The 19,381-nt window shown below is 55.5% G+C and overlaps 1 protein-coding gene and 1 long non-coding RNA gene across 19 annotated transcripts; one reads left to right on the top strand and one right to left on the bottom strand.

The window, feature by feature from the left end:
* Nucleotides 1–9: 9 nt before the first annotated feature.
* On the bottom strand, nt 10–19,205 carry HSF1 (heat shock transcription factor 1). Of its 18 annotated transcripts, none has more exons than XM_026488880.4 (14): nt 18,905–19,205; nt 5,399–5,507; nt 4,927–5,063; nt 4,482–4,606; nt 3,184–3,259; nt 3,049–3,110; nt 2,831–2,927; nt 2,607–2,743; nt 2,247–2,522; nt 1,768–1,848; nt 847–952; nt 710–775; nt 547–619; nt 10–465 (listed from the first exon to the last, which is right to left on the bottom strand). In XM_026488880.4, exons 1-14 carry the CDS (start codon nt 19,019–19,021, stop codon nt 260–262), a joined length of 1,668 nt encoding a protein of 555 aa, XP_026344665.1. In that variant the 5' UTR covers nt 19,022–19,205; the 3' UTR covers nt 10–259. The 18 variants fall into 18 exon arrangements, with proteins under 18 accessions (XP_026344665.1, XP_026344666.1, XP_044236146.1 ...); XM_026488881.4 differs by having other exon boundaries at nt 547–616; XM_044380211.3 differs by having other exon boundaries at nt 5,399–5,522; nt 18,905–19,198.
* On the top strand, nt 5,502–9,826 carry LOC130542903 (uncharacterized). Its single transcript, XR_008957779.1, has 2 exons — nt 5,502–5,566; nt 5,972–9,826. It is a non-coding gene; the product is annotated as an uncharacterized LOC130542903 (long non-coding RNA).
* Nucleotides 19,206–19,381: the final 176 nt, after the last annotated feature.

Here is a 19,381-nt window from a genome sequence, read left to right as displayed (position 1 = left end):
GCCACAGTGTAGAGTCTGTTGTTTATAGGTCTCTGCCAGTCTCGTCCGTCCGTCTGTCTGGGTATGTGTATATCTCTACTGAGGGGTGAGGGGGACTCATGTAAAAATCCAAAATACAATCCTGACTGAACTCCTGCAGTGCTGGTCAGTCCCAGTGTGGCTGTAAAGCCTCAAGCAAGCTGTGGCACACAGGGCTGGGGCCCTCGCTGCTGACCGTGGTCCACGCCTAGCCCCTTAGCCAGCCTTCCTCCTGGGGCCTCTAGGAGACAGTGGGGTCCTTGGCTTTGGAGGGCTCAGAGCCCGTCAGCAGGGAGATGGTGGGGTCATCTGTGTAGTCGTCCCCCTCCGAGAAGTAGGAACCCTCCCCCAGCTCGAACAGCACGGGCAGGTCGCTGCTTCCCATATCCACGGAGCCCGGGTCCACCAAGAACAGGGGTTGCGCCGTGTAGTGCACCAGCTGCTTCCCTGGGGGTGGGGGCTGGGTCAGGGCACTGGCGGGTGGGGAAGCTGGGGAAGGGCAGGGCAGAGGCTCAGGGCTTGGCTCACCTGAGTCGGGGCTGCTATTCTCTGCCTCAAGGGGCCTGGGCGGCTCCTGGGGAGAGAGGAGCTCCTGGATCTGCTGGGGCAGGAGTGGGCAGAGTGAGGGTTCCCGCTCACGCCCCTCCCACCCCCACCCCATCCCCCCACTGTCCCCGCCCTGCCTACGCACGCTGGCCAGGCTGCTGTCAAGGTCGGGCAGGCTCATGTCGGGCACGGTCACCGAGGGGCTGAACAGCTGTGGGAAAGGGAGGGCAGTCAGGCTGTGCCCACGGGCTGTGAGCGGGGTGGGGGCGGGGAGGCACTCACATCCAGCAGGGCGCTCGTGTCCACACTGAAGCCGTGGCTCGTCAGCATGGTCTGCAGGTTGTCCAGGTTGGAGTCCATGGCGTCCAAGTGGTCACTGAGCTCAGTCCTAGCCAGAGTGGAAGGGGCAGGTCAAGTGGAGCTCTCGGCACCCCCAACCAGATGCCTTCCTGCCGGTGCTCACACACACCAGCCAGAGAGGGGCTGCCCTTGGCTACATCCCACCCCGCTGGGGCCCCATCACGCACCCAGTATGGGCCCAGGGGACGTGTGTGGGAGGATAGCTCAGGCCATGCCGGCCAGTCCTGTCACTGTGAGGCCTAGTAAGGCCTTCGGCAGCACTTTGGGCAGGGCCAAGATGGCGGGGGGGGGGGGGGGCCAGGAGGGGTTAAGCGCTCAGGATGGGCTGGGGACAGTTTTTCAGGCTTGACAAGATCTTGCCTTTATGTCGGAAGAGTGTAGGGATGGAGAGAGGGAACTGTGCTCAGGGTATGGAGGGCCGGTCTCTGCCCTGGTGCATGCCGGGAAAGAGGCCTGGGTCTGGAGGCGGTGGCCAAGAAGGCCCTGGGCCACCTGGCGGACCTGTACCACTGGACGGGTGGCCAGGCTGGCTCTGGGAGGTGTCCGCGGGGCTCAGCCCTGCCCTGAGAGGAAGCGGGTCAGCACAGTAGCCAGGACCCTGGCCGCATGGGTGGCAGCTGCCAGGCTGGGAGGCCCAGCTCTGTCAGTCAGTGACCTGGGGCACTGGCCTGGGCCCCAGAGCCTGGGGTGGGTAGGGGGCTGCTCCCTGCCGCAGAGGGCCCAGGACGCCTGTTCACCAGGCAGGGCCAATGCTCATGGCCAGGCCAGGGTCTGGTCCGAGGCTGGGGAGGGGCCTGAGCTCTGGTGGAGCCCTCCTCCCTCCCCAGTGGGGACGGCGCTAACCCTGGCTGGACTCGGCCATGCAGAGAGGAGGGGCAGGGGAAGAGGCGGGCGACCCCAGACATCTGTGGAGCGCGAGCCAAACTGCAAGATACAAAGACAAGAGCCCCCCGATTGCAGGTGGGGGCCAGGTGGACTCCATGCCCCCCCGCCCTTGCTCGCCTGGCCTCTGGGGCAAGCCCTCTGCTGGGCAGCAGGACAGGGTAGTGGCCTGTTACAAGAAGGGGTGACCGCAGCAGCCACAGTGGCTCAGAGAGCAGGTGGGACAGGCCTGCAAGGCCACACACCCTTGGCTCCTGAGGCAATGGGGACGTGGGACAAGCAAGCTCTGAGCTCAGGGCCAGGTCTGCTGGCGCCTCCCCCAGTGACCCCTCTGCCCACAGCCTGATGACCACCCTGTACCAGCCCCTCCAGGACGGTCCTGGTAGAGGCCTGGCTGTGCTTCCAGAGGCTGCGGTGGAGGTGGGTGGGGTGGCACTCACTTGTCCAGGCAGGCTACGCTGAGGCACTTCTCAGGGGCCGAGGCAGGTGGGGGCGAGGGTGAGGGGTGGCGGCCCCCTGCATCCGTGAGGGGTGTGGCCGGGGTGGTGGGGGCAGGCTCGCTTTCCCGCAGGATGGAGTCAATGAGGGCGGTTGGGGACAAGGGTATCTCCACGACAGAGGATGGGTGTCCAGGACTGGCCTCCTCCACCCGGGGGCTCCGAGGAGGGCTGGGGGGCTCCTCCTTGACGCGTACCAGGGGGCTGCCGGACAGTGGCCTGCGCACGGGGAGTACACACGTCAGTCGCTGCCTCTGTGGGCCCCCCTTCTCCCGACGGTTGGGAGGATCACGTGGCCCCCACCTCTCGTCCACGCTTCCGCCTGGGGAGGCCAAGGGACTGCTGGGGGCCAGTTCGGTGATGTCAGAGATGATGGGTCCGGAGCTGGCAACGGCATCTGGGGAGTAGAGGCTGGAGCTGCTGTAGGCCGGGGAAGGAGCCTGCCATCAAAGGGAGGTGACCTGTGTGGCAGGAGCTGCAGCAGCGCCTGCCCTGCCCCGGCCAGCCCTGCCGCACCGTGTGCTCACCGAGTAGGGGCCCGAGCCATGGATGTGCTCCAGGGAGTACTGCCGGCCGTACTTGGGCATGGAATGTGCCGGACTGCTGTCGTTCAGCATCAGGGGGCTAAGGGGGGAGAGGCGGGGTCAGGGGCCTCCCCCGGGCCTCGGCCACCCAGGACTCAGCCAAGAGGAGACAGGGTGGCCCGGGGTCCCGTGCTGAGGAACAGGCACCCCCCACGCCTCACATTTTCCTCTTCACCCCCAGGATCCGGTTCGACTGCACCAGTGAGATGAGGAACTGGATGAGCTGTGGGCGGAAAGGCACAGTCAGTCGGGCAACGATGGGACCCAGCAGGCGCCCCCCCAGGCCCGCCGCGCACCTTGTTGACGACCTTCTGCTGCTGGGCGTGCTTCTGCCGCAGGCTGGCCACCTCCCTCCACAGGGCCTCGTTCTCACTGGAACACACCAGGCGTGGTCAGATGCCCCCGCGCCCCCCTCCCCCGCCCTGGGCAGGTGAAGGGTCTGGGGTGTGGGTGCCTGCAGGTTGCTGGGAGCCTGGCTGTAACAGGGCTGGGGTGAGACCAGGGCTTGCTGGCACCACGGCCCCTCTGTGCTCTGCCACGCCGCCGGGGAAGGACATACAGACGCCATCAGACGGGGCGTCAGTTGGGAGGGGCTCCTAAGGAAGGGGCTGGGCATGCTGGGTATACTGCGGGGTCCTGGACACACTGAGGTGGCAGACCCTTGCCCCCCCCCCCCAGCCATCTCTGCCCCCACTGAACCGTAGAGAGGAGGGAAGGCCAGAGTTGCAGTGCAGCCCAGAGGCCTATGGGGGTCATCCTATGCCTTTGGGGGGGGGGGGCTCGGAGCCCCTCACCAGGCCTGGAAATGGCTCAGAGGTGACTTTAAGGGGTGGGAAGGGCCACCTGAGCACCATCTTCCCAACTGGGCGAGCAGGGCTGTGAGCAGGCCATGGCCTGCCCTTCTAATGAGCCAGCCCCCTGAACATCTCATTGACATGGAATTGACCCCCCCGGCCTCACCTTGAGAGGTACCCATGTCCTGGAAGGCCAGGTTCGCCTGGCCCCCATGTCCAGGTGTCATGTAACCAGTGGCTTCTGCTGCACCCCAGTGTGAGGACAGTCAGAGTCCAGGAGCCTGTTCTATGGCACTGGAGTCATGAGGACCTGCCCCCTGAGAGGATCTGAGGCCACACAAGGCTGAGCTGAGGACAACCACCCTAGCCTATGGTTTCTGAGGTCCTCAGAGCCCCCAAGTACACAGGAAAAGGCCCAAGCCAGCCTTCCTGGGGGTCCTGGTTGAAGATGGGAGCACAGGGCTAGTTGCGTGGTAGCCAAACATGCCCCAGGAGTGGTGGGGACCAGTGGCAGAGCCAGCACCGCGAGGGCCGTGAAGACCCCCCAGTGGTTGGACCCTGTCTCCCAGGGAGTGAGCACAAGTCCAAACCTGATTCTACATTTGGAGAGCAGAAGGCTCGGGTGCCTGTGTCACCAACTGTGGGAGGCGGGGCTGGTGGGAAGAGGCCCCGGGAGGCAGTGGCCAGCTCCCAGGCCTGCCCCTCTCCTGCCTGCTCCTTCCCCAGGCTGCATCTGTGGGGCCCCCCATCCTGCCATCTGCCCGCCCAGATGCCCGCAGCACTGGCTGCATGCAACCTACTGCTTCATGGCCAGGAGTTTGGAGTCCATGCTCTCCTGCTTCCCCTTCATGAGCTGCACGTCGGTCAGCAGCTTGGTGACACTGTCCTGGCGAATCTTTATGTCCTCATTCTTCAGAGTGGATACCTGGGTTCCCAGGGGGAACGGTCACTGAGATGCCCCCCACCCCCGGGACACGGCACCAAGGCCGAGGGGCTGGCGGTCTGCAGAGCGGCCTTCACTGTGGTGGCTGATTGGGGAACAGGCCAGGGGGGTCCAAGACGCACAAGCAGGGAGGGGAGGGCCCATCAAGAAAAGGGCTTGGCGTAGCCAGGCCAGGCCAGCAGGCAGCCGCCGAGCTGCCCTCAGCGGTGGGCAGGCCCAGCAGGACAGTGAGTGGACGCTGCATCCCCGCATAGCCTGGAGGAAGGTCTGAGGAGGCAGAGAGAGGGAGGCTGGCTACTCACACTGGTCACTTTCCTCTTGATGTTCTCGAGGAGCTGCTCCTGGCCACGCAGGAAGCACGGGTGCTGGAACTCAGTGTCGTCCCTCTCTGGCTTGACCAAGCCACCCTGCTCAATGTGGACCACCTTCCGGAAGCCGTCTGCGTATGACGGGGCGGGGGCCGCTCTGCCTCAGGGCTGGGGACCAGACCCCCAACGACAGCCCGGCCGCTGCCCGCTGAGGGACATCGGGAGGGTCCCAGAGGAGGGCTCTGCCTGGCGTGGCTCTGGCTCTAAGGGAGACCCCACGTCCCCAGATGACAAGCCCTCCCCACCACATGGCTGTGTCCCGGCTGGGGCTTCACAAACGCTTCCCTGAGGACTGTGGGTTCAGGCCCGCAGGACCCTGGCCGCCCGGCTATGGGAAGCTGTGGCTCGGGGCCTCTGTGGCGGCGGCCCCGCACCCCTGCCCGCGCCGGGAGGGCTGGGTACTCACACATGTTGAGCTGCCGCACGAAGCTGGCCATGTTGTTGTGCTTGAAGTACTTGGGCAGCACCTCCTTGGCAAACTGGCCCTGGTCGAACACGTGGAAGCTGTTCCCGCTCTGCTGGGAGACACGCTGCAGAGTCACGTGCCGCCGGTGAGGGAGGCTCGCCCTGAGAGGTGGGCAGCCCACATTCCCAGCCGTGGCGGGGGGGGGGGTGGCGGTGACCATTGGCCAAATGAGCCTGGTCTCTCTGCCCCTCACGGCCAGAGCGATGAGGGGCCCCATCACAGTCGGGAAGCCCTGCCCCAGCGTTCCAGAGGTTCCCCAAACACACAGCATTTCAGACCCAGTCTTCAGGGATCTTGTTTTCACTTTCATCAGCACATTTCCCCCAAGAGCAGCTAAGACCCCAAAGTGAGGCGGCCAAGAGAAGGGGAGCCTGACTTGAGTCGCTCTGGAGGGAAACATGACTGTGTTCAGAAGCACAAGTCCGTTCCTCTGCGGGTGTCTGAGACGAGACACAGAGACCCCGACACAGTCTACACTACTCTTCCTCCATCTTCTTTCTGACCTAAATCCAGGAGCTACCAGGAGGGTCAGGGTCCTCGAGCAGAGACAGTGTGGTGAGGGGAGCCTGGGCCGGGGGAGTGTGAGTCTACAAGGGACCCTGGGCACGGCTTCCCCCCGTCAGAGAGGGCGCTAAAGGTAAGGAGCGCGAGTAGCCAGAGAGGAGCCCGGGTGCCAGATGAGAGCTGGGGGCTGGCCGGTACACGTGTGTGTGCATGTGAGAAGGAGCTCAGATGTAAGCACGTGAGGAGTGGAGGAGGTGCAGGAAGGACCTCCGAAAACTCTTCTCCAGAGCAGCGGTAAGAACACTGGCAACAATGTTAGCGTACACTTTTCCAGAACTCTGAACATCAGTCAAAGGACTACAGCAACATGGGGAGCATTTACTCGAGAACAATGGCTCGCTCGCAGTAAGATCCGAGAGTACTGCGGGCTTTTGACTTGCCCTCCTCCCACTTCCCCTCCTGCAGCCGTGAAAACCAGCAGCTGAAATCACAGAACCCAGCACCCTGGCAGCCACCGGGGTGACCACGGGGCTGGGGCTCCTTCACAGCCCCACTCCCAGAGAATTCCTATTTTATTGGTCTGACAGCTGGGAGATTCCACTTGCAAAGGTGTCTTTGCTTGATTTGACCCAAAACTCTCCCAGTATAAAAGCCTTTTCCCTGGGGATGTTTGTTGATAACACCAAGAGAGAATTTTGAAACTGTGTAGTTGGCTAAGGCAGAGGAGAACAGTTAAGGCAAAAAAAAAAAAAAGGCTAACCAGAAAACTTAAAAGAAAGAGCTGGGGAAATGAGATATCGAGAGAGGTTTTGAAAAGCTCCAAAATATTCCTGGGAACCAGAAGTCACATGCATGTACAGGGCTGTGTGGAGAATCAGGATAAGACCTGAACGGGCCCTAAGCTTGCACCTCTGGCTGACTTCAAGGCTCTGTCTGCATCAGCAGCAAACACAGGAAGAAGTAGAGATACCAACTGACCAGCTGAGCGCTGAAGGTGCACCCCGATACATTGAGCCCCAGCAAAGAATGGGGCAGCTATGAATTCCAGGCATTAAAGGACATTTCTGCCCCGCTTGCTACCTGACTATGACGCTAACCAAGGAAAGACCCCAGTGGGCACAAACAATGAAGACCATAAACTGTCCAGAATTCGTTCAGAAAAGTCACAAGACAAAGGAACCCCAACAACTACAAGCGATAACAACAGCCCTGGGGAAGGAGGAGAAGCTGATGTTCAGAACCTAACATGCACCACATTATATTAACTGAAAGTCCAGTTTTCAATAAAAAAGAGACATGCAAAGAAACAAGGTCCAGCCCATACACTGGAAAAAAAGCAATTAATTGAAACCATCCCTAAGGAAGCTTAGAAGTTGGATTTATTTCACAAAGACTTTAAATCGGCTATTTCAAATATGTTCAAAGACTAAAATGAAACTGCATCTAAAGAAATAAATGAAAGCATGAGAATATCTCACAGAATAAAGAATATCAATAAAGATAAAAATCATAAAAATGAACCAAATCAGAATTCTGGAGTTAGAAAGTTTAACGACTCAGACCTAAAACTCACTACATGGGCTTGAGAGCAGATCTGAGCACAGACAAGAAGGAATCAGCAAACACGAGGATAGGTCAAGACTAGCTCAAGACTGGGATTATCCAGCCTGAGAAACAGAAAGAGAAAACAGTAAAGAAAAACGGACAGAGTCTCAGAGACTGTGGATACTACAAACACCGGCTTATGCATAATGGGAGTCCCAGCAGCAGAGGAGAGGAGAGAAGGAATAATGGCTAAAAACTCCCCAAATTTGATGAAAAATGTCCAGGAAGCCAAACAAACTCCAAGCAGGATAAACTCAGAGAGACTCACATCTAGATACTTCATAATCAAACTGCAGGATGAAAAGACCCAGAGAGAATTCTGAAAGCAACAAGGTCGGACAGACTCATCATGTACAAGGGAGCCTTAGGAAGGTTAATAGCTGATTTCCCATCAGGAACCATGGAGGCCAGAAGGCAGGGGGATGACATTTAAAGGGGCTGAAAGAAAAAACCCCGTCAACCAAGAATTCTATATCCAGCACAACCACCCTTTGAAAAGGAAGGAGCAATCTCCCCTTCTGGGATGTCAACATGAGGAGCTCCACTGAACCACTCCCCAGTGAAACAAACCAAGCTTATTTAAATCATTTTTTTTTTTTAAAGATTTTTATTTATTTATGTGACAGAGACAGCCAGTGAGAGAGGGAACATAGCAGGGGAGTGGGAGAGGAAGAAGCAGGCTCATAGCGGAGGAGCCCGATGTGGGACTCGATTCCGGAACGCCGGGATCACGCCCTGAGCCGAAGGCAGACGCTTAACCGCTGTGCCACCCAGGCGCCCCAAAACCAAGCTTATTTAAATCATTTAAAGTCGCTGGAAACTGTCCTAAAAGCATACAAGAAATGAAAACATTTATTCAAGAAAACCTACTGAAACTATGTAGGAAGAGTGAGCCTGAAACATCCGAGCCACCAGCTGCTCCCTCCGCACTCCAGTTCACCTTGACTGACGCTACACTCTGGGAGGGCGTGGCCAGGAAGATGGGGGCTCCTCTCCCCCGGTTCCAATCAAGGCTTACTGTATCTCACTGAGAGGGGAGGGCCACCAGCATTTCTCATCCTGTCTAGGTCAAAAGGCTAAATTCCTGGTGATTGCAACCAAGAGGTGGGGGGGGGGCTTCTCCATTTTGCCCCATCCGTATAATGCAGGCTGTACCCCACGGATGGCAGGCTGAGCGTACTGAGCCCGACTGCTCCCACTCCAGTTAGCATGGAGGTACAGCATGCATGCTGGGAGAGGCCACTGCCCTGCCCAGGGCCCAGAGCAGTGGCTCCGAGAGTTCCCCAGGAGAGAGGCCATCCAGAGAAAAGAGAGCTCTGAAGGTCTCCCCAAGCAAACTCACTTCATGTGAAACAAAGTGCAGGAAAGTTGAAGCCTAAGGCTGCTTTCGAAAACAGCAGCACTCTAGTCTAAGAGTAACAAGCTCGAGGGGCACCTGGGTGACTGCTCAGCGGGGAGTCTGCTTGAGATTCTCTCCCTCTCCCTCTGTCCCTCCCCAGCTCGAGCAGGCATGCACGCACGCCTCCCCTCTGATAAATAAATCTTAAAAGAAAGAAAGAAAAACAAAAGGACAGAAACAAGCGCAACCACGCCAGCTTGTCCACACAGCAGAGACACAGCTAGGAGCCCTCCCAGGTCAGAGCAAACCTCAGCCAAACCTTACGGGCCGCCACTGCCTGAGCGTAATTGGACCAGACTGTTCCACAGTGTTCCCTGGGGCACTGCTGAGGCCGTCACAACGATCAGGCCGTAACTACCGAGCTGACAGTCTGTGTGTAATGCTCTACGAGGCAGGAAGCTCACACAGACAGCAAGGAGAGGAACCTCGCCGACATAACCTACAAGCCAGCAAACGCCCAACACGAGCACGGGGTGGCTGGGTGCGGGGTCATGCAGAGTACTGCAGTCCCTAAAACGTGCTTTTTCAACAAAATGAGACACGTAAAGCAGCAAGAAAGTATGGCTCCCGCCCAGGAGAAAAGAGAAAAACAACAGAAACGGCCTGAGAGAGACAAGGTCTCAGATCCCACCAAGACTTCAAACAACACGTTATCAATATGTTTGGAGAATTAAAGGGAATGCTAAAGGCAAGGAAGATGAGTGGCAGTGCCTCAGCAAAGGGAGAGTAACCACAGAGTTCCAAAGTACAACCGCCAAAACAAGGAATCTACTAGAATGGCTGAACAGCACATGTGAACTGGCAGAGAAAGAATCAGCAAATCTGACAACGGACTGATGGCGATCCTGAGAGCACAAGAACAGAGAGAAAACAGGAAAGAAAAACGAAAGGAGCCGCAAAAACACACGGGACAGCGTTAGCTGCACCGACACGTGTGTGGACGGAGCACCACGAGGAGAAAGGGCCGGAACAAATATTCAAAGAAACAAGGCCTGAAAACTTCCCAAATTTGCTTTTAAAAAAATCCATAAAATGGTATGCCATTCCATTTACTTAGGTCAACTTCGCTTTCTTTCATAAGTGTTTTCATAATTCTACAGTTTTGACATTAAAATCCCTGCATGTTTTACCAGTCTTCTCCTTAAGTACTCTTTTTTTTGCCCCTGAACAGTTGTAAATGATGTTTTAAAGAAACATGAATTTCCTATCTTTCATTAGAAATGCAATTGATTGGGCACCTGGCAGGTGGCTCAGTCATTTAAGCGTCTGCCTTCGGCTCAGGTCATGATCCCAGGGTCCTGGGGTTGAGTCTGCATCAGGCTCCCTGCTCAGCGGGAGTCTGCTTCTCCCTCTACTCCTCCCCCCTGCTTGTGCTCCCTCTCTCTTTCTCAAATACATAAAATCTGAAAGAAAGAAAGAAGGAAGGAAGGAAGGAAGGAAAGAAAGAAAGGAAGGAAGGAAGGAAGGAAGGAAGAAAGAAAGAAAGAAAGAAAGAAAGAAAGAAAGAAAGAAAGAAAGAAAGAAAGAAAGGTGATTGACTGGGGAACCTGGGTGACTCAGTTGGTTAAGTGACTGCATTTGGTTCAGGTCATGATCCCAGAGTGCTGGGATTGAACCCTGGGTCAGGCTCCCTGCTCAGCGGGAAGCCTGCTTCTCCCTCTCCCGCTCCCCCTGCTTGTGTTCCCTCTCTCACTGCCTCTCTCTCTGTCAAATAAATAAATAAAAAATCTTAAAAAAAAAAAAAAAGAGACGCTCAACTGACTGAGTCACCCAGGCACCTCTTTGTTTTTTTGAAGCTATTGTAAATACTTCCATTTTCAAAAGTTCACTGCTAGTGTGTAGAAATAGAATGTTTTTGCACACTAACCTTGAATCCTGTGGCCTCACTAAACTCATTTATTCTAGTAACATTTTTTTGGGAGATTCCTTGGGACTTTGTAAGTCAATGACAATGTTTTCTATAAACGGAGACTGTTTGACATCTTGCCTTCCAATTTTTCAGCCTCTAATTTACTTATTTGCCACATTACTTGACCAGGGGAATACACGCATTGTTAAAGAGCAGTGGTAAAGCAGACATCCTGGCCTTCTCTGCCAGCGCTGGGGAAGTACCTGCTTTGTCGCCTTCAAGTACAATGCTACTTGTAGGGTTTTGCAGGGGCTTTCAACTGGACTGAGGAATTCCCTTTCCTAGTCTGCTGAGCTTTTATCATGAAGTGGATGTTTAGTTTGCCCCATGTCTTCCTTACTCTGTGGAGATGGTCATTTGGTTTTTCTTCTCCGTCCGTATTGCTGAGGGGAGTTACACTGAGCTCGCATGCTGACCGGACCCCCATCTATGGAGCTCCCTTCCAGCCTCAGGCCTCAGAGCTGCTGAGGAGAGGTCAGCACTGGTCTGTGTCCCTTTCTGTGCAATTCTTTCTTTTTTTGGCTGCTTTTAAGGTTTTCTCTTCACCACCTATTTTTAGCAATTTGACGGTGAGATGCCCTGGTTTGTTTTTTTGTGCTTATCCTCCTTCGTGCTTTTTTGTTCTTACAAGTCTTGGATCTGTGGGTTCACAGTTTTCCAAAAAATTGGATGGCTCTGTCTAAGCATTCCCTCCTTCTTCATTCTGGAACCTCGCTTGTGTGTCAGGTTGTGTGACACTGTCCCCACGAGGCTCTGCTCCCCGTTTCCAGTCTGGTTTTCTCTGCACATCACTAGGAAGACTTTCTACAGTTACTCTGATTCAGTGATCTTTTCTTCTGCAGGATCTGATCTGCTGTTAATCCCCTGCAGTGACTTATACAAAGAAGCTTTGAAGTTTACAGTAACGTTACATTTACAGGAAAGTTGGGAAGATAGTACGAGTTCTCACACACCCACACACTATTATTAACATTGTGTACTTGTCAATAAACAGGCTTCCCCTGCGCTCTGAATGTACAGTGTTCCTAGGAAATCTTTTGTAAGCCGAAATTCATAGAGCAAAGAATTACCGTTAATTAATATGGAAAAATCCCAAAACTAATCTCTCTTAGGCTTTTCTGATACCTCAGAGCACACCTTGCAAATGGGTGCACAAACGAAGTTGAGATACACCCCAGATTCTCAGACGCAGCGCGCGGCTCTGGCAGCTTCGTGCTGAGGTGGGGAACGCAGCCCCTGAGGAAGGAGCTTGGCGGGGGCCCCTGCGCAGGGAACACGTGCTGCCTCTGCGACGGCTCGCCGCAAAGTAAACGCTGAACGCGACTTTCGCGTTTCACTTTTCAAACAATTAAAGTCCTCTCTGGATTTCTTTCGGTTAGCTAAAACAGGTGCTGATGCAGGTCTTCTGTAAAAGCAAGATGGCATAACATGAACTTTCGAAGAAGGGGGCGTATCTGTTGTTACTGACCAAAGTCCCTGTTGTATTCAGACTCCCTTAGTTTTTATCTTCTGTTCTTCTGTCCCAGGACATCATCCACGGGATTACATTCCATTTAGCTGCTATGTTTCCTTAACATTCCTCTTGGCTGGGACAGTCTCTTGGACTTTCCCAGTTTCTCTTGACCTTGAGTTTTGAGGAGTACTGGTTTGGTATTTTGTAGCATGTCCCTCAATTTGGATTTGTCCTGTGTCTTTTCCTCATGACTAGTTGAGGTTATACAAGTTTTTGGAGGAAGACCACAGAGGTTACGTGCCCTTCTTATCAGGTCATGGCAAGGACGCACACTAGGAGACCATGTCTCTCAGATGTCCCCACTGTAGTCGCCCCCCCCTTCCCACTCTGTGCTTCTCGGAAGAAAGTCACTACGTGTAGCCCACACATACACAGGAGGAGGTACGGGGCACCTCCCTGAGGGGTCTACACAACGATGTGGAACTCTCCTGCATGGGAGACCTGCTCCACTCACGTGTTATTCTCTGCCTTCATGGGTTTGCTTCACTTCTGGGGGCACTCAGAATAGTTTCACAATTGTTTCAATGTCTTTGTTGGCTAGTGCCCATCACCCCTGGGAACACTGCTGTGACTCTCCCCTTCTTTGTCATAGGACACACTCTCCTGCCAATTGGCTCATCTATTAGTTCTTTTTTTTTTTTTTAAGATTTTATTTGTTTATTTGACAGAGACAGAGCCAGCAAGAGAGGGAACACAAGCAGGGGGAGTGGGAGAGGAAGAAGCAGGCTCCCAGTGGAGGAGCCCGATGTGGGGCTTGATCCCAGAACGCCGGGATCACGCCCTGAGCCGAAGGCAGACGCTTAACGACTGTGCCACCCAGGCGCCCCTCATCTATTAGTTCTGATAGGGTCCTGGACACGAGGGTCTTTATGCTGTGTCTGGGTTTTGTGGTCTTCCTCCTGAGTGTTTTGTGTGGGTCAGCCTGACCCTTTCAAGGTCTCTCTTTAAACTCAATTGCATTGCGTTTGGGGCAGACTTTCTTTCTTTTTTTTTTTTTTTTAAAGATTTTATTTATTTATGTGAGAGAGAGACAGCCAGCGAGAGAGGGAACACAGCAGGGGAGTGGGAGAGGAAGAAGCAGGCTCCCAGCCGAGGAGCCCGACATGGGACTCGATCCCGCAACGCCAGGATCACGCCCTGAGCCGAAGGCAGACGCTTAACGACTGTGCCACCCAGGCGCCCCTGGGGCAGACTTTCTTAATTCAGTCCTACTTCCAAGCTGTAGCTCTTTTGGTTTCTGCTGAATGCTCTGCGTGTTCAACATGGTTCCTCTGCTCTGGCTGGGAGAATTCAGATAACTCAGGGCCCTGTGCGAGCTCTCCTCAGTAGCTGTTCTTCTAGAGGGTTCTCAGGCTGGCTTCATAGGTCTCGGCCTACGGGCAGGTGGAGCCAGTATTCTGCTGAAGACCCAAAGGGGCTCCTGTGCAGACTCCTGGGCTTTTTTGGTGCAGCTCCCTTCTCTGGTACCACACCTTGCAAACTCTAGCTGCCTTAGCTTTTCCAAAGTCTGGGCTGTTAGTTTGAAAACCGCCTCCAGGCAGAAAGCCTGGGCACCTGTGTGGCTTACCTGCCCTTCCTGTTTTCCAATCCTGAACACTGTTCAATGGTTAAGCCCACACTGAATACGTCCTACAAACCCGACCTTAAGGGCCATCAGGAGTTTCAAAGGTTTCCTGGTGAATCCATCACAGAACACAGTGTTCCATCTCCCTGCCTCATAGTTCAAGACCCCTCCTTCTCTGCTGCCTCTGGGGAATTCCTGGAGGTGGTCTTAGCTTTTCTTTCCGTGTAATCAAAGCCTGTGACCAGAAAGACGGAAGCAGCAGGGAGAAGTGAGTGTCCAGCTGCTGGCTGGTGAGCAATTCCCTAACCCTGAGACACACTTCTTTGTTTTTTCTTTTCTTTCCTTCCTTCCTTTCTTCTTCTTTTCTTTAAGTAAACTCTACACCCAGTGTGGGGCTTGAACTCACAGCGTCGAGACCAAGAGTTGCACACTCTACCCACTGAGCCAGCCAGGTACCCTGAGAGGCACTTCTTAGTAACTGCCAAGTCTGACTGTAAATTTAGAGCCTCTGCCCTTATTTTTGATGGCACTAGGAACAACCTAAAATGAATCCAAAATTCTGCAGGCATGTATGTTTTTATAGAGAGAGTTTCTGTCTTTAAGTATTTCTCAAAGGGCTCCATGACCCCAAAGGGTTAATAACCACTGTATTCCACAAGGGGGACCACCTGCACTATTTGCCCAGAACACTTTAGTCCCCCAAATGTCAATCCAAAGACTAGTCTGGTGTGATGTGCTCTGGTCTCCTGAATGTGGCTGGCTGACCACTCTCTGGGGTCCAGGATCACGGGCATTAGCAGCAGCAGGTGTGTGGCTGGAGCCATGTGGCCACAGAAGCAGAGAAACCCAGGTGCAGAGTGAGATGACAGGAGGTGTGAGGCTGGTCGAGAAAGGGAGGGTCACGTAGGTCCTCCTCCCCCACCCTAGTGTTGTCCTTATCTGAGTGTGAGACCATTTGCACCGTTATGTCCTGTTCTTCTTTCTGCTTGAGTTAGCTTTAGTGAGTTCCTGCACCACGGGCACCAACACAACCCTCCTTGTCTCTGGACACAGGTGCCCTGCACTTGGATCTCAGGCCAGGGAACATATGCAGGCTGGTGACTCTGCTCACTCTGTGGCTTCCAGGGTCAAGAAGGGAGGGGTCTGTGGTGGCAGCTGCTGTGCTGCCAGGACTGGGAAACATTTGGGGCCTGTCCTTCCTCCTCTCCCGCCTGTGAGACAGCTCCCCGCTCCTGAGAGGGAGGGGGAGGGAGGCTTGCAGCCAGAACTGCAGGCTCCAGGGCCTATGGAGTGTGAGGACTCTGGCTTAGTCCCCATGTGATACCCGATGGGAGCTCTTCGCACATTCCAGAGTGGGTCCGTCCCACTGCCCCCTTCCAGGTCCTCAAATAAAGACTTCTGAGCACACACAGGTCCTGTGGAGTCAGGTGCGCATGGCTATGCTCTGGACATCTGCCTTCCCTCTAGCCGGCCATCATGGCCCAGACCTCCAGCCCCCTTCCGAGACCCATGTGTCCCGGGCCCCTCCTCACCTCACCCCCTGGGGGGTGGCGGGAGGCCACAGCGTAGAGTCTGTTGTTTACAGGTCTCTGCCAGTCTCGTCCGTCCGTCTGTGTATGTGTATATCTCTACTGAAGGGGTGAGGGGGACTCATGTAAAAATCCAAAATACGATCCTGACGGAACACCCGCAGTGTTGGTTAGTCCCAGTGTGACTAGAGTCTAACTAAGAAAGCAGGTAGGGCCAGTGTCTTGACCCTGTGGGCATGGGTGGGGGTCTCCTGCTGCCACAAGGAAATATGGAGTGCCTGGCAAAGGCAGTCAGGGAGCAACAGCTGGTCATCCTCAGAAAGACAGTGGATTCAGGTCTGGTTTAACCAATCTCCAGCTTTCTTGGTTAAGTTTTCTGATGTCTTTGGGACTCAGCTGTCACCTCCTTGCATGGCCATGGATGGAGGAGAACTGATACACATGGCTCAGCCTCATGCTGCAGGTAAGGTCTGAGTAAGCGCGGCTGGGCTACCGTGTGGCAGCTGCAGCCGTCGGAGCCTCCAGGACGTGTAGCACGCCGCCCAGCCTGCCACTGGGGAGTGATAACCTGTGGTGCTCCTTCCGCATTTTAGCTCAACTGGCAGATCCCTAAGGGCAGGATCCAGAGGGCCTGCTGGGTCCTGCCTGCTGTCTGAGAACAAGCTCAGCAGGCTTGGAGAGGGGGGCTCACCTGGCTCTCAGTGTCGGCGGGGAGGAGTGTCCCTGCCTGTCATGGGGGCTCTGGAAATGGTCCACAGCCAGCTCTGAGTGTACAGGTGCAACCAGGGCAATTCGAGTGGTCTCCCGGCCAGCTGATGACCTAACTGTAGGAAATGCTGTGCCCCCGACTCTCCATCCTGAGACCCAGCCCCTCCACAGTGACCCTCTGACCACTGGCACTCACGAGGGCCACCTGGGACGGGCCCCGGCCTTGGTGACCTCCAGTTCCTAGGTGTCTGCTCCACACAGTCCTATTAGATTCATTTCTGCTCCCAAAGAAAAGAGAACTGCACTGATCAGGCTGGGACGAGGGTGGGGTCAGAGAGGTGCCAAAGGCCAAAATTTAAGGAGCCCCCTCCCTCCAGGCCCTGGCCTCCAAGTGGCCTTAAAAATAAGTGCCTTCTTAAATTGTGCCATCAGGCACCTCCCGGCCTCACCTGGTCCTAATCCCCAGGCTAGATAGGCCTGATTCATGTACAGTCCTAGTGGGCGTGGGAGGTACAGGCCGTAGGTCAGGCAAGTTGTGGCACACCCTTCGGCTGTGCTCGTGGTGGCCAAGTTCCCTCCCCGCAGCGGGAGCTGCAGGGTCCTGCAAGACCTGTCTGGGGGGGGCAGCTGCATCTCTAAAGACCCTGCTTATCCAGCTGAGATGCCACGCCCAGTGAATCTTTAACTGTAGAGGACTTGAGGGTAAGCCAACACAGCTCTCTGGGGCAGTGACCTGTGGTCTGTCCCTCAGGCTGGGTAGAGGAAGCTCAACGCTGTCCGGACCCAGACCCACTGGCCAGAGGACTTCTGGGGCTGGACCCCTTCCCCCACTTTACTCAGCCTTGAGAGTCAGCCACCATACCTCTGACTGCCCCTTGTTCCCTAGGTCAAACGTGGTGAGTTTCTCTTGACAGAAGTGTGAGAAAACTTCCAACACAAAGGGGAAGACACCAAAAACAAAGACATGGAACTTTCCAAGACCTCTGAGAGCCAGACTCTGGGCCATAAGTCTGCAGAAGACCCTGTGTGGACTTTTTTGGTAGAGACCACAGGTACAGGACCATCTCCTACCTCTGAGCCGGGCAGCTCTGCAGGCCCCTGCCCAGCCTGGAAAGGGTTTCCCTCCACTGCTGAGCTACTGTTTGGTTTCTGTATTCATTGTTAGTGTCAGCCCCTACCACTATGTCCTACTTGACCTGCATATAGACCAGGAAGGATCAAATACTCATGCTCCAGCCGGCTCCCCATCCCCTTTTTCCCTTACCCGATTCTTGCCCCCCACCCCATGCCAACAGGGTTCATGGGTAGCCACTGTAAGTGAAGGCTGTCACAGGCCTGACCATTCCTGTTCAGAGGACTTGCCCAGAACACAACACAGGCTGTGTGTCCTGGAGAGTAAGCTGGTGACACTTCACCCACATGCCTCACAATCTTTAAGCAGAAAAAACAAGCAGATTAAGGGGCACCCTAGCAGGTGGGATGGATCACCCTAGCAGGATTAGGCTCGGAATAACCCAGGGCATCTCTGATGCCCCTCCCCGATTGGGTTAAGAGTGTTTCCTGGAAGTTAGGGGAAGGAAAAAGAGGAAGAAGAAAGATAAAGGAAGACAGAAATGTGGGGTCACTTCCTTTGGTCAGAAAAATTCGAGGTCTGGAAAGAGGGATGGCGGTAACATGGCAGCATGTGGGAAAGCATGCTTCTCCTCTTCAGGGCCCTTGCCTGTCATCAGAGAAAACAGGTACTGCACTGAGGAATGGAGATGCCCACACATGCAAGTCACTGAAACCAACACAAGTGTCTCCATTAAGACCGCTGCATGATACCTAGTCTCTTTACTCCCAGTCTTCAGACAGAGCAGCGCTTGGGCAAACAGACAACCCAAGAGTTAACTTCAACCTAAACATTTCTTCATTCCTAACGGCTTAAGAGCATGAAAGGGAAGTGCTTAGAAAAATCTGAGAAACCCAAGAGTTTTGGCCCTCAAAAGGTCAAGCATATTTGGAGACACCCACAGGCTCTGCAGGACCAGGGTGGCCTTTCTTCAAGTCACCCATTTGCTAGCCCTGGGGTATGACTTTGGCCTTCCCCAGACACCACATAACAGGATGGGAACAGCAGATTCCCATCTTCAACTCCAGACACACTCTCCGATTTACCTCGGCAAAACCGGAGCTGTCCGGTCTTGCAGGGTCAAACCTTGTAAACAAGCCTGCTGCCAGGCAACTGAAGACAGGGACTTCAATAAAGACGCCCTGTGAGGAATGAAAAACAAAGCTGCTCTGGGGAAGCTCAGCTCTAGTATCTCTGGGCATGGGTTCGAGATCAACCTGAACTTTATGACGTTTTACTTTCTGTTTTCGTTCCTTTCCCCTTTGCACTAGAGCAACGCCCTCCAATTCACGCGCCACGTCCTAATTTTCCCCGAATAGCTGCCGACCACACCACCCTGGTAACTCATCTGAGAAGATACAGAGGGTCACCTGGGCATAATGATCGCCAGCGAGACTGGGTACTGCTCTAAGGACCGACACACTTCCGCGATTGTCCAACAGTTAGCGAAAGACCAAAGGAGAGGCCCTTCCTTCCCAGCCCAGGGACACTTGGCGTGGCAGGAGCCAACAAGAGCGAGCCCCGCACGCTTTTCCTGCGAACCCTGAGCCTCAGCTCCTGCCTCCACATCCCACCCCTCACGGGGACTGGCCCCAGCCCCTCACCGGGCTCCAGCAGATAAGCGCGTCGGTGTCCGGGTCGCTCACGAGGGTCCACAGCTTGGTCAGGAAGGCCGGGACGTTGCTGGGCCCCGCCGCGCCGGGGCCCACGGGCAGATCCATACCGGGCTAGGCGGGGAGAGGCGGAGGTGACCACCTCGAAATGGGGCCGAGGGCCGGGCTAGCGCCGCCGAAGCGACTGCTGCCGGGGCAGAGCCACCGCCGCCGCCCGCTGCGCACACACGGCCCCGCGGCCTAGCATGGCCGCAGCCATCTTGCGACGGGCGCGCTCCCGCCGGCGCCGCCCGCCCGCGTCACCCCGGCGCGCGCACGCCGGCCCCGGCCCGCCCCCTCCCGCCGCGCCCCGCCTCCCGCGCCTCTGCCGCCGCGCGCCTGCGCATACTGGCCCCGCCCCACCAATCGGGCCGGGAGGGGCGTGACCGGCCGCGCCCCCTGACCCCGCAGGCCCCGCCCCCATTCCCA

This window comes from Ursus arctos, unplaced genomic scaffold (genome assembly GCF_023065955.2).
Source record: "Ursus arctos isolate Adak ecotype North America unplaced genomic scaffold, UrsArc2.0 scaffold_6, whole genome shotgun sequence".
Taxonomy (NCBI): domain Eukaryota; kingdom Metazoa; phylum Chordata; class Mammalia; order Carnivora; family Ursidae; genus Ursus; species Ursus arctos.
The sequence above is the reverse complement of the archived record's forward strand: the minus strand, read 5'-3'. Positions and strand labels throughout refer to the sequence as shown.

What these genes read in the sequence shown, in the direction of transcription:
- HSF1 (XM_057307871.1), bottom strand. Translation starts at nt 19,021, where the DNA reads ATGGATCTGCCCGTGGGCCCCGGCGCGGCGGGGCCCAGCAACGTCCCG. An exon ending in CTGGGGGTGAAGAGGAAAAT is followed by an intron (nt 2,928 to 3,048) that starts GTGAGGCGTGGG and finishes CTCCCCCCTTAG; the next exon opens with CCCCCTGATGCTGAACGACA. An exon ending in AGCGTAGCCTGCCTGGACAA is followed by an intron (nt 1,849 to 2,246) that starts GTGAGTGCCACC and finishes TGTATCTTGCAG; the next exon opens with TTTGGCTCGCGCTCCACAGA.